Here is a 13,659-nt window from a genome sequence, read left to right as displayed (position 1 = left end):
AACACATTTCTTCATACACAGCTATTTTTATGAACATAAAATAAAGGAAGAAAAATACAATTGGGAGTAGTAATTGGAGAGAGTTCAACATCTGAATATCCGTTAAACTTAAAATTCATTATAGTATTGATTTATATTTATTCCATATGTAGAAAAAAATGTATTGTGATTATCTCAAGGGAGCAGGAAAATTGAGAACTTTTAATTTCTAGGTCACACATTACTAAGTCATTTATGATTTCATATTAATTTTATTTTTAAAAGGAATACTTGTCTAAAGAAAAACATGTACAATCATATTATTTATTTTATGATTCTCCTGTAAGTATATGAAACATATTTTACATATTCCTTAACTTAGCTAAAAGAAAAAATGTATTAGATTAATCATCTATTTCCATTTGGTACCTGGGTATAATTAGGAATATAGAAAAAAATATTGATTTTTAGATAATCTAAGAAAGAATTACCATTATTATTTGTGATACTACTTTGCATATATTTTGACAGACATAGCTTTATTTTCTTTTGTTTTCAGCTGGGATTCTTGGCTGCCTGGATTTGCTTTTAATGACCAGTTCATTCAAATATCGACTCGCCTGCCATCAGAATATATATATGGTTTTGGGGAAGTGGAACATACAGCATTTAAGCGAGATCTGAACTGGAATACTTGGGGAATGTTTACAAGAGACCAACCCCCTGGTGTAGGTACCAACATGTGACCACTCCATGAGGCAACTAAGACCATGAGTAGAATCCAAGCCACTTCTTTATAGGCCTGTGCTTTAGGATTGAAGTAATGACAAAGGCATTAGCTAGAGATCTCCAGAGCAGCTATAGCAATTTTCTGAGAAACAAATCCAAAAAGTCACCATAAATTACAGGTGGAAGTAGAGGAGTGGATGGATAACAATTTGCTTGACTACTGTGAGAAGCCAGGCTTTGACTCATTACTTTAACTGTTTCAAATGCATACAAAGAATATGCTGATTCTGTATTCCCTGTCAAGTTTACCTTTACTCCAGCTTTTAGAAAATAACTGCCTAAAATTTTCCTTGATTGTTTTTTACTTCTCAGGTACTGATTTGATCTTTTTTCCCTTTATAACCCACAGTTGCAGTTGTGTAATTTTATGTGGCCAAACTGCTAATTACATCTTTACAATGTGTTTTTATATACTCGTGACACTTTTTCCAAAGATTTGCCTTGTTAATGCAACACATTTTATGAATATTTAATGTACTGTACAACAAATAATGTTATCTATAATATTCCAAACATATCATAAAAATATATTTTAATAAAAATTATTCTATTTGTATTTTTCACATGTGATGTGTACTTAAAAGGATATACTCAGTACCATACTATAAGTCTGTGAACTGTTGTAAGCATTTTTTATTGTTAGGTGCTCAAACAGCTTGCATTTATATCATAATACTCCAAACTTAGGTTATTGAAGGCTGTTTTCTATTAACACTAACTTGAAAGAATACGTTTTACCAAAACTGATTTCTTAAAATCCCTTCAGCATTTGTACAGATATTATTAGACTAATATGCTTTTGATTCTTGATATCTAAAATTACTTTCACTAGTAATTTTGTATATTACTAGAAATAAATTACTATAAAATCTATTTCACTGGTAATTTTATATATATTAAGAATCAAAAGTGTATAATCTAATAAAATCTGACTATGATTACAGTATGAAACAATGAATTAAATATTTTATAAATATAAAACTTTAAATGTTTTATAAATATAAAATATATAAACAAGATATTTTCTGGACAGTTTAATTGTATTCATCACCTTTATCATTTCTAGGACATTTTACTATGGAAAAAATACCAATTTATAGATAAGTTAAACATATAACCTTTGGAAATAAACCAAACTACTCTATTGGCAATAGTATTCTATATCATTTAATGTGCAAGCATTTGTAATTGTTACATATTGTATATTAATTTCTATTAATATAAAAATATTATAGAAACATATTTGTAAACTACACGAAAGCAGGAAAAATTTAAACAATTATTTTCCAGGGGGACACATTTATTTTAACTGAAGCATAGTTTAAGGTTGGGAAACAGGGAAATTTAAATATCAAGTCTCGATTATATAATAAATTTTAAAATAACATTGATTAAATTCACATGCTATTGTTACTTAAAATATATTGTGTTTAATTTTCATGTTTCAGTACAAACTTAATTCCTATGGATTTCATCCCTATTACATGGCTCTGGAAGAGGAGGGCAATGCTCATGGTGTTTTCTTACTCAACAGCAATGCAATGGGTAAAACAATCATTTGCTGTATGTCTCTTATTTATGTGACTTTTTCATAAACTAGTATACATAAATAAAAATGGAATCTTATTTTGGATTTCCAGATGTTACATTCCAGCCAACTCCTGCTCTAACTTACCGTACAGTTGGAGGAATCTTGGATTTTTATATGTTTTTGGGCCCAACTCCAGAAGTTGCAACAAAGCAATACCATGAAGTATGATTGCATATTTTTTTTAAAAAAATTAAAAATTTTTATAGCATAAAGTAATCCTCTAGTTCACACATGAATTTTTTTTTCAAGGTAATTGGCCATCCAGTCATGCCAGCTTATTGGGCTTTGGGATTCCAATTATGTCGTTATGGATATGCAAATACTTCAGAGGTTCAGGAATTATATGACGCTATGGTAGCTGCTAAAATCCCCTATGTATGTATATCAATTTTAAAACAATGTTAAATATGGAATATGTAAAAGTAGAATGAAATAATTAAACATGTGTACTTTAAAATTAATTTAAGCAGCTGGTAATAATGCTTAGTTTTTTTTTACTAGCACCTATGTATTGGATATGAGATTTATATACAGTGTCTTTGTCAGACTGATAAAGGAGAGGAAGAAATACCATTCCTTTTCCTTTTCCCTCCCTAATTCTATCATGCTGTGTTGTGCTAAACAAGTCACTGTGCACTTGATTTCCCCTCACAAACTCCGGGTTGTACAGGCAGTCACTATGTTCTCTTCATGTTAAAGTACACAGAAATATGTATCGTCAATAAGATAAGAAATCTGTATCATCAACCAGAGAACAAGTTGGAGGTGGAACTAATTTTTTTTTTTGCCCTGGAATAGATAATAGTTGTAATATATAATACAGATTCACTCAATATTCAGGAAGCTAAATATTCCAAAGTATCCAGAAATTATCAATCTCTGAATTTCCTCATTTTTGAGCAAAATTAAGGGATCCTAGGGATGCTGCTGATAACACCTAAACATTAAAATATAGAAGGCTTGATGTATAACAGTTTATTCTAAGAAAAATCAGAAAAACCTCATTATAAGACATTGGTATTTATAGTAGGGTCCAATATAGGGTTCCTGAATAACTAGTATAGGAAATTAATTATATATGTTGACAATACAGAAACATGCAAGTGGAAATTTATTTTTAAAAGGAGATATACATTATTGACCATACTTTCTATAACACATAGAAGAAGAAATTGAGATAATGTCAAATAATAGAAAATAATTAACAAATTTTGTATTTAGGCTTAAATTGAATATTCCATGATATAATTCAAATATTTGTTGGTTTAAACATATTTGCAATTACCTATCTTAAAGCAATTCTTGCTTATATAAGCAGGGCTGTTATCCTAAAAATGACTTTGATGGATATTACAAGAACAAGATTATAGTAATTGATGTAATTGGTAATACTCCTTTTGCCAATATTAGAATTATTTGAAATTATCCAATATTTGCTGTATAGTTCCCAGAAACAGCAACATCTCTTTCTGTATATACTGTACAAAAGTCCTATTTGTCATTTAACCTAATTTCATAGTATCATAAATCCTATTGCTCAGTGTCTTTCTGTTTCCTTTGAGGATCACATAATATATACCAATTTAGAACAGTTTTTACCTCTAAATCAAAATGACTAACTGAACTGTTGACAAAACAGAACATTTACAGAAAGTTGTTCTTAGAATACTTTACATCTTTACATGCTACTTTTATTCCTTGAACACTAAACCACTTAATTCTTTTTAGGATCTAGTGAGGAGGAACTCAAATTTTCATATGGCTGTTACTTTTATAAGTATGATAAAATATGATACACTTACTATTTTGTATTTTTTGCCCTACTGTGATGATTTTTTGTATATTTCAGGATGTTCAGTACACAGACATTGACTACATGGAAAGGCAGCTAGACTTTACAATTGGTGAAGCATTCCAGGACCTTCCTCAGTTTGTTGACAAAATAAGAGGAGAAGGAATGAGATACATTATTATCCTGGTCAGTACTTGGAGTTTATCTGAGTCTTATTTCTTGTTTCCATTAATTCACCTAAAATAAGGGGGGGGGGAATGTTTCAAAATAGAAAGTATATAATTTTGGGTAATACAAATCTAAAACTCTCTTCCTTTAGCAGTTCATTTTATTTGCATGGGTTGTGATCAGCTACGTTTGTATTTAGGTATATCCCTAGAGATTTAAAACCAAAGCTGAGTTAAAGGCAAGCTGTTTTCTAGTTATCATCCAAGCTACAAATTGGCCTCTATTTATGGGAGTTATCAAAATGTAATGGTAGATTTTCTATTTTTATACAATTATTAGTTCATTCTCTGGGATTGCTTCTGATGTTTTTCATATTTAAAAATTTGCCTTCAGATTGGTGATTCAGTGAGGATAATTTTTTATCACTATCTTATAGGAAGTAAGCTAGGTAGCCAGATATCTCACCATAGAAATAAAAACAAAATAAAAACCTCTACTAATCTTGCTTGAAATGATAGCTGATGCATTTCTAAGAGTCCTTAGAATTTCCTTCTAAGAAATTTGGAGGGTAATATAGCTAGAACACTGATGTTTATATCATTTGTCATTTCATGTGAGAGCACATTATTATGATAATGTAGTAATGAAAACTTATGCTTCATAATCACTGTCCAAGTAGTTATGCTTTTTTCCTGTGTACCTTGTTTATATTTCATTTTAATTTTAGGATCCAGCAATTTCAGGAAATGAAACAAAGACTTACCCTGCATTTGAAAGAGGACAGCAGAATGATGTCTTTGTCAAATGGCCAAACACCAATGACATTTGTTGGGCAAAGGTACTAAATCGATAGTTTGAAATAGAATAAATACAAAAATTATATTTCAATGAAAGTTTCCTGGCATTTGTTGGGCAAAGGTACTAAATCGATATCTTGAAATAGAATAAATACAAAAATTATATTTCAATGAAAGTTTCCATTTAATTAGTAAAAGTTAAAAATGTTCAGGAGAGCTATACAGAAATGTAATGATTTAATAACTAATAAAATAATGTATAGTCTTTGGTTCAATCCAAATTATTAGACACAAAGAAAGAATTCATATAAGTCACATGTCCAAATATGATTTGTTTCATCTTTAAGATATATTTTAGTATATTTATTGGTACCACTTGTAATTTATTATAAAACTACCATTAGTAAGATGGCTATTCATTATTCTGTACTGCAAGTTATTTAAATGTTCACTTCTCTTAAAAACATATTGTTAATAGTAGCAACAACATGTTTTGACAGCTATCCTTACAATTAAAACTTAGATCATGAAGTATAATTCACTGTATTTTATATAAGCAAGTATATTCAGACCTGATATATTAATATATTACAAAAATATTTTGATTTGGCTTTTATATAAAGCAATCAAGAAAAAAAATCTCAAAGTAAAAACTAGAATGAGCAATGATAAAACCCTCAAAAAAATCTATGATGAGGGCCGGGCGCGGTGGCTCACGCCTGTAATCCCAGCACTTTGGGAGGCCAATGCGGGCGGATCATGAGGTCAGGAGATTGAGACCATCCTGGCTAACGCGGTGAAACCCCATGTCTACTAAAAATACAAAAAAATTAGACGGGCGTGGTGGCGGGCGCCTGTGGTCCCAGCTACTCGGGAGGCTGAGGCAGGAGAATGGAGTGAACCCTGGAAGCGGAGCTTGCAGTGAGCCGAGATCAAGCCACTGAACTCCAGCTTGGGGGACAGAACGAGACTCCATCTCAAAAAAACAAAAAAATAAAAAAATAAAAAAATCTATGATGAGAGACACAATTAAATGAAATGTGAGAGGCTTTTTGAATCTTGGGCCAAAATTAAGACATTAGTGATTAAATCTGCGAAATGCAAACATGTTCAATAAATGTTGATTGTATTGTATCAACATTAATTTCCTGGTTTTGATAAGTTCACTATTGTTATATAGCATGTTAACATTAGAGAAAGCTGAGTGAAGAATATAGACAGGGCTGGGCACAGTGGCACATGCATGTAATGCTTGCAGTTTGAATGGCTGAGGTAGGAGGACTGCTTGAGCCCAGGAGGTCGAGATCACCCTGAGCGACATAGGGAGATTTTGTATCTACAAAAAATTTAAAAATTAGCTAGGCATGGTGGTGCATGCCTGTAGCCCCAGCTACTTGAGAGGCATATTAATCCACAAGGTTTTTCTTTTTAACTTCCTACTTTCTCCTCATTCTGTATTTCTACACATTTTGTCAGATTTCTACCATTTCTCCCCTTCCTTTAGAGCACTATTCTCTACCATCAGCTAATCCCTTGTAAATAATTCCTTTTTAATGGATTATTTATATTTTTATATATGACTTTCTAACTTCTACAATATAGATCCAAATTTCCAGAGCTTTCAGCAAACTGAATTTCATCTCTGTTTTGTGTGTTTCTGGTCAAAGTAGAAGGAAAAAAAATGTTGGTAGGCAATGAGGTCAGGCTGGGAATAGTGGTGGGATGAAGGGAGAGGAGGATTTAGAACTAATTCTGAAAATCATTGGGATGTTTGACTCAGCATGACATTATTCAGTCAGATCTTTTCTTCCTTTCAAACAAAAAGATTTATTGTTTTTAGTTTTTAACCCTGGAGTAATTCTAGAAATAGTTCTAACATACTATATTAAATTAAATTTAACTTATATTTTTCATATTAGTTTTTGACCAGAACCTTTTGGTTATATGTATTATTTTCAACATCACTAACTACCATAAAGGTTGACAATGCTATTTTGTATTTGCCATATTACAGAGTAGACTAACATGGAAAATGGGAATAGTTTGCAAATGATATGTGTGTCAATAATAATGATATTTGAAGGGATTACAGATCTGAAGACTTTGAGTTAATAATATGCCTCTAATACTCCATTACACTTCATTTACATAGCAATCATATCATGCTGACTATGTTTTGATCAGCTTTTCCTCGTCTTGTCTCTTGTAGGTTTGGCCAGATTTGCCCAACATAACAATAGATAAAACTCTAACTGAAGATGAAGCTGTTAATGTAAGTTTTACATGGGCTAACTATACAATGAAAAGAAATTCAAAACTTAGACTTGATTATTTTAATCAGTAACTAAATTTGAATGCTTTTCTTTAAAAATAGATGACCATTTTAAGTTATCTATATCAGACCATATTTAGATCAAATTTACCTAATTTTCGTAAATAACAAAGTATCAGTTAGCCTATTAAGCAATTTTATATTTTGCTTTATTTAGTCCAAGCAATCATTCTTTTATTTAAAAAATTATGGTCTGGCACGGTGGCTCATGCCTGTAATCCCAGCACTTTGGGAGGCAAAGCTGGGTGGATCACGAGCTCAGGAGATTGAGACCATCCTGGCTAACACGGTGAAACTCCATCTCTACTAAAAATACAAAGAAATTAACCAGGCGTAGTGGTGGGAGCCTGTAGTCCCAGCTACTCGGAAGGCTGAGGTAGGAGAATGGTGTTAACCCAGGAGGTGGAGCTTGCAGTGAGCCTAGATCGTGCCTCTGCACTCCAGCCTGGGCGACAGAGCGAGACTCCATCTCAAACAAAACAAAACAAAACAAAACAACAACAACAAAAAAAAATTATTACAGTAATAACATTTAACATTAGATCTACCATCTTAATAAATGTTTATTCATATAATAAATCATTGTAAACTATAGGGACAATGTTGTGCTGCAGATCGCTAGAATTTATTTACCTTGCATAATTGAGATTTTGTGCCTATTTCTTAGCAAGCCCTTATTTTCTTCCACTTACAGTCCTGGGCAACTACCATTCTACCCTATGCTTTTATGAGTTTAACTGTTTTAGATACTTCATGTAAGTTGAATCAAATGACATTCGTCTTTCTGTTACTGGTTTATTTCACTCAGTATAGCATCCTAAACATTCATTCATGAAAGCAAAAGGAATGAATGAGATATTAAATGCAAATGATAACCAGAAGGGAACAGGAGTGGCTATAGTTATATCAGAGAAAATAAAATTTAAGTCAACGACTGTCACAAAAAGACAAAAGAAGTCATTATATAATGACAAAAGGGCCAATTCATTAAGAAGATACAATGATTATAAATATTTGCTCCCAACATGAAAGCACCTAAATATTTAAAGCAAACATTAACAGAACTGAAATGAGAAGCAGCAGTGCAATAATATTTGAAGACTTTGTTGCCACACTTTCAATAATAAATGGAACAACCAGAGAGCAAGTCAACAAAGAAACAGCAGTTTTTAACAACACTGTAGGCCAGATGGACTTAACAGACATAAGTAGAACTTCCCACCCAAAAGCAGCCATATATACATTCTTCTCAAGTGCCCATAGAACATTTTCTAAGAGCAATCACGTGTTAAGTCACAAGACAAGTCTTAAAAAGTGTGAGAAGATAGAAAACACACCGTTTATCTTTTCCAGCCACAATGTAATTAAACTAGAAATCAGAAAAAGAGGGGAAATAAGTAAATTCACAAATACATGGAAATTAAACAACACACTTTTGAACAGCCAGTGGAACAATGAAAAGATCAAAAGAGAATTAGAAAATTTCTTTAGACAAACAAAAATAAAAATACAACATAGCAAAACTTCTGGGATGCAGCAAAAGCAGTACTAAGAGAGAAGTGTATAACAAGAAACACCCATATTAAAAATAATAAAAATCTCAAATAAATAACCTAACATTACCTCTCAATGAATGAGGAAAAGAATAAACTTAAAGTTAGTAGAGGGAAGAAAATAAAGATTAGAGGAGTAAAAATTAAAAGAAAAATACAAAATAAATGGAAAATATCAACAAAACTAAGAGTTGGTGATCCTTCTTTTAGCCAGATGAATTTATAATCATTAAATTATACAAGTTTAGGGAAGTGTGAAAAGTTTGGGAGCTTAAAACTTACCAAAACTACTTCTAAAACGGAGTCAAATAATTGAACCTACTGAACTATGTCATTGAGGAAAAAAGTGTTATTTCAACTTGAGTTCTGCCCACTATTCTTGAGAAATACTGTGTACCATTAGAGAGAAAAGCATGGATTTTTATATAGGTGTTGGAGGACAGTGTCAATTTATGTAGAATGGCTTATGCAGAATCCCTTGGGATTCTCTTCCACAAAAGGTGTCAACAGTGTTGGATTACATGTACCTGATTGATTTTCTGGATATAATCAATGATTTTATTTAAGGGATAGAAGCAGCCACGTAGTAGAATAAGTTAAACTAAAAAACGAATTATGTAAAGAGCAGAAAAGTGAAAATTAATAAAAAAGATCTGGCGCTACCATTTGTTATTAATTATCATGCGGGAGATTCTTGCATAGAAAATATTCAATATAATCCCACCAAGCCTTCTGTCCTTATGAGTAAAATGTAATTAATGGGTAAGATGATAAAATTAAGTCCCTTTCTTAATCCAGTCTATCGTTGTTGGACATTTGGGTTGGTTCCAACTCTTTGCTATTGTGAATAGTGCCGCAATAAATATACGTGTGCATGTGTCTTTATAGCAGCATGATTTATAGTCCTTTGGGTATATACCCAGTTAAGAAAATGTGGCACATATACACCATGGAATACTATGCAGCCATAAAAAATGATGAGTTCGTGTCCTTTGTAGGGACATGGATGAAACTAGAAACCATCATTCTCAGTAAACTATCACAAGGACCAAAAACCAAACACCGCATGTTCTCACTCATAGGTGGGAATTGAACAATGAGAACTCATGGACACAGGAAGGGGAGCATCACATTCCAGGGACTGTTGTGGGGTGGGGGGAGGGGGGAGGGACAGCATTAGGAGATATACCTAAGGCTAAATGACGAGTTAATGGGTGCAGGAAATCAACATGGCACATGGATACATATGTAACAAACCTGCACATTGTGCACATGTACCCTAAAACCTAAAGTATAATAATAAAAATAAATAAATAAATAAATAAATAAAATATTAATCATTTAGGTAAAAAAAAAAAAAAATTAAGTCCCTTTCTACTCTTAGAGACATTCATCATAGGCCAGTCGCGGTGGCTCATGCCTGTAATCCCAGCACTTTGGGAGGCCGAGGCGTGTGGATCACCTGAGGTCAGGAGTTTGAGACAAGCCTGACCAACATGGTGAAACCCCGTCTCTACTAAAAATACAAAAAATTAGCCGGGCGTGGTGGCGGGCATCTGTAATCCCACCTACTCTGGAGGCTGAGGCAGGAGAATCCACTGAGCCTGGGAGACAGAGGTTGCAGTGAGCCAAGGTCGTGCCATTGCACTCCACCCTGGGCAACAAGAGCAAAACTCTATCTTTTTTTTTTTTTTTTTTTTTTTTTTTATACTTTAGGGTTTTAGGGTACATGTGCACAATGTGCAGGTTTGTTACATATGTATCCATGTGCCATGTTGATTTCCTGCACCCATTAACTCGTCATTTAGCATTAGGTGTATCTCCTAATGCTGTCCCTCCCCCCTCCCCCCACCCCACAACAGTCCCCGGAGTGTGATGTTCCCCTTCCTGTGTCCATGAGTTCTCATTGTTCAATTCCCACCTATGAGTGAGAACATGCGGTGTTTGGTTTTTTGTCCTTGCGATAGTTTACTGAGAATGATGTTTTCCAGTTTCATCCATGTCCCTACAAAGGACACGAACTCATCATTTTTTATGGCTGCATAGTATTCCATGGTGTATATGTGCCACATTTTCTTAATCCAGTCTATCGTTGTTGGACATTTGGGTTGGTTCCAACTCTTTGCTATTGTGAATAGTGCCGCAATAAACATACGTGTGCATGTGTCTTTATAGCAGCATGATTTATAGTCCTTTGGGTATATACCCAGTAATGGGATGGCTGGGTCAAATGGTATTTCTAGTTCGAGATCCCTGAGGAATCGCCACACTGACTTCCACAATGGTTGAACTAGTTTACAATCCCACCAACAGTGTAAAAGTGTTCCTATTTCTCCACATCCTCTCCAGCACCTGTTGTTTCCTGATTTTTTAATGATGGCCATTCTAACTGGTGTGAGATGGTATCTCACTGTGGTTTTGATTTGCATTTCTCTGATGGCCAGTGATGATGAGCATTTCTTCATGTGTTTTCTGGCTGCATAAATGTCTTCTTTTGAGAAGTGTCTGTTCATGTCCTCTGCCCACTTTTTGATGGGGTTGTTTGTTTTTTTCTTGAAAATTTGTTTGAGTTCGTTATAGATTCTGGATATTAGCCCTTTGTCAGATGAGTAGGTTGCAAAAATTTTCTCCCATTCTGTAGGTTGCCTGTTCATTCTGATGATAGTTTCTTTTGCTGTGCAGAAGCTCTTTAGTTTAATGAGATCCCATTTGTCGATTTTGGCTGGCCAGAGCAATCAGGCAGGAGAAGGAAATAAAAGGTATTCAATTAGGAAAAGAGGAAGTCAAATTGTCCCTGTTTGCAGATGACATGATTGTATATCTAGAAAACCCCATTGTCTCAGCCCAAAATCTCCTTAAGCTGATTAGCAACTTCAGCGAAGTCTCAGGATACAAAATTAATGTACAAAAATCACAAGCATTCTTGTACACCAATAACAGACAAACAGAGAGCCAAATCATGAGTGAACTCCCATTCACAATTGCTTCAAAGAGAATAAAATACCTAGGAATCCAACTTACAAGGGATGTGAAGGACCTCTTCAAGGAGAACTACAAACCACTGCTCAATGAAATAAAAGAGGATACAAACAAATGGAAGAACATTCCATGCTCATGGGTTGGAAGAATCAATATCGTGAAAATGGCCATACTGCCCAAGGTAATTTATAGATTCAATGCCATCCCCATCAAGCTACCAATGACTTTCTTCACAGAATTGGAAAAAACTACTTTAAAGTTCATATGGAACCAAAAAAGAGCCCGCATCGCCAAGTCAATCCTAAGCCAAAAGAACAAAGCTGGAGGCATCACGCTACCTGACTTTAAACTATACTACAAGGCTACAGTAACCAAAACAGCATGGTACTGGTACCACAACAGAGACATAGATCAATGGAACAGAACAGAGCCCTCAGAAATGATGCCGCATAGCTACAACTATCTGATCTTTGACAAACCTGACAAAAATAAGAAATGGGGAAAGGATTCCCTATTTAATAAATGGTGCTGGGAAAACTGGCTAGCCATATGTAGAAAGCTGCAACTGGATCCCTTCCTTACACCTTATACAAAAATTAATTCAAGATGGATTAAAGACTTATATGTTAGACCTAAAACCATTAAAATCCTACAAGAAAACCTAGGCAATACCATTCAGGACATAGGCGTGGGCAAGACTTATCTAAAACACCAAAAAATGCAACAAAACAAAACTCATCTTAAAAAAAAAAAAAAAATCCATCATACGTATTTTGTAAATCTCTGTATTCCCTACTCTCTGCATTTTCTTTATGTCCTCCGATATCCTGTTCATGGAGAAGACTGTTAAGGCAGTTACAACAGAATCTTAACGTGTGCCAAAAAAGCATCCAGGTTGTCATGTCATTTTTTTGAGACATACCCAATTAACTTAGCTGCAGGTCAATCTTTTGCTAATGCACAGTTACTCTGACACTGGAACTTTTGTTTCGACTGGCAAGTAGGGAATATTCTTAGTAGAGATTGGAATAAAACACCTCTTCTCTGCTGGGATGGGAAGGGTTAGAGGTGAGAGACAAAAAAAAGAAGCAGTTGATTAGGGTGGTGAGATGGTTCTGGGAATTGAGAAAGCTATATAAAAACAGGCTTTATACTATGGCCCTTTGCTCTTTCATTGTGCTTCACAAAGGTAAACCTGAAGTATGGGCTCTGCAGTAACAGAGAAAAAAAGCTTCCCCATTACTCTAGGAAGCACTAAAAATAATGCTTTTGTGGGTTCTGAACTGTTCTTTTATAATTCACATAGGATTCCAAGATGGCTCTATTATCTCCACCGACGTCCCTCTTTATTAAAGTGTTGAGGAAGAAACCACACACATTTATGTAATTAAGGTTGATGTCAATTTCCTTCATTATCAGTCATACATGACTTGTGAATCTGTCAGATACATTCAGATTTGTATGTATATAATCTCTCTTAAGACTTTCCACATGTGAGCCTAAATTTTGGTTTTACAGGCTTCCAGAGCTCATGTAGCTTTCCCAGATTTCTTCAGGACTTCCACAGCAGAGTGGTGGGCCAGAGAAATTGTGGACTTTTACAATGAAAAGATGAAGTTTGATGGTTTGTGGATTGTAAGTAAGCTTTGAACAATCTATGTTTTAAGCTATTTATTGTG

The 13,659-nt window shown here is 33.9% G+C and overlaps 1 protein-coding gene across 1 annotated transcript in view; it reads left to right on the top strand.

Annotated features, from left to right (window-relative positions):
• The window catches only part of SI (sucrase-isomaltase), a 102,816-nt gene that overhangs the window by 59,668 nt on the left and 29,489 nt on the right, over positions 1-13,659 (top strand). The window contains exons 28-35 of the mRNA XM_003256396.2: positions 539-707; positions 2,217-2,313; positions 2,409-2,521; positions 2,609-2,734; positions 4,209-4,337; positions 5,047-5,157; positions 7,326-7,388; positions 13,499-13,615. Coding sequence (XP_003256444.1) covers positions 539-707; positions 2,217-2,313; positions 2,409-2,521; positions 2,609-2,734; positions 4,209-4,337; positions 5,047-5,157; positions 7,326-7,388; positions 13,499-13,615 — 925 coding nt within the window. The remainder of the gene's footprint in view (positions 1-538; positions 708-2,216; positions 2,314-2,408; positions 2,522-2,608; positions 2,735-4,208; positions 4,338-5,046; positions 5,158-7,325; positions 7,389-13,498; positions 13,616-13,659) is intronic.

Source organism: Nomascus leucogenys, chromosome 11 (assembly GCF_006542625.1).
Source record: "Nomascus leucogenys isolate Asia chromosome 11, Asia_NLE_v1, whole genome shotgun sequence".
NCBI lineage: Eukaryota > Metazoa > Chordata > Mammalia > Primates > Hylobatidae > Nomascus > Nomascus leucogenys.
Note: the sequence above shows the minus strand (reverse complement) of the source record. Positions and strands in the feature narration are given on the sequence as shown.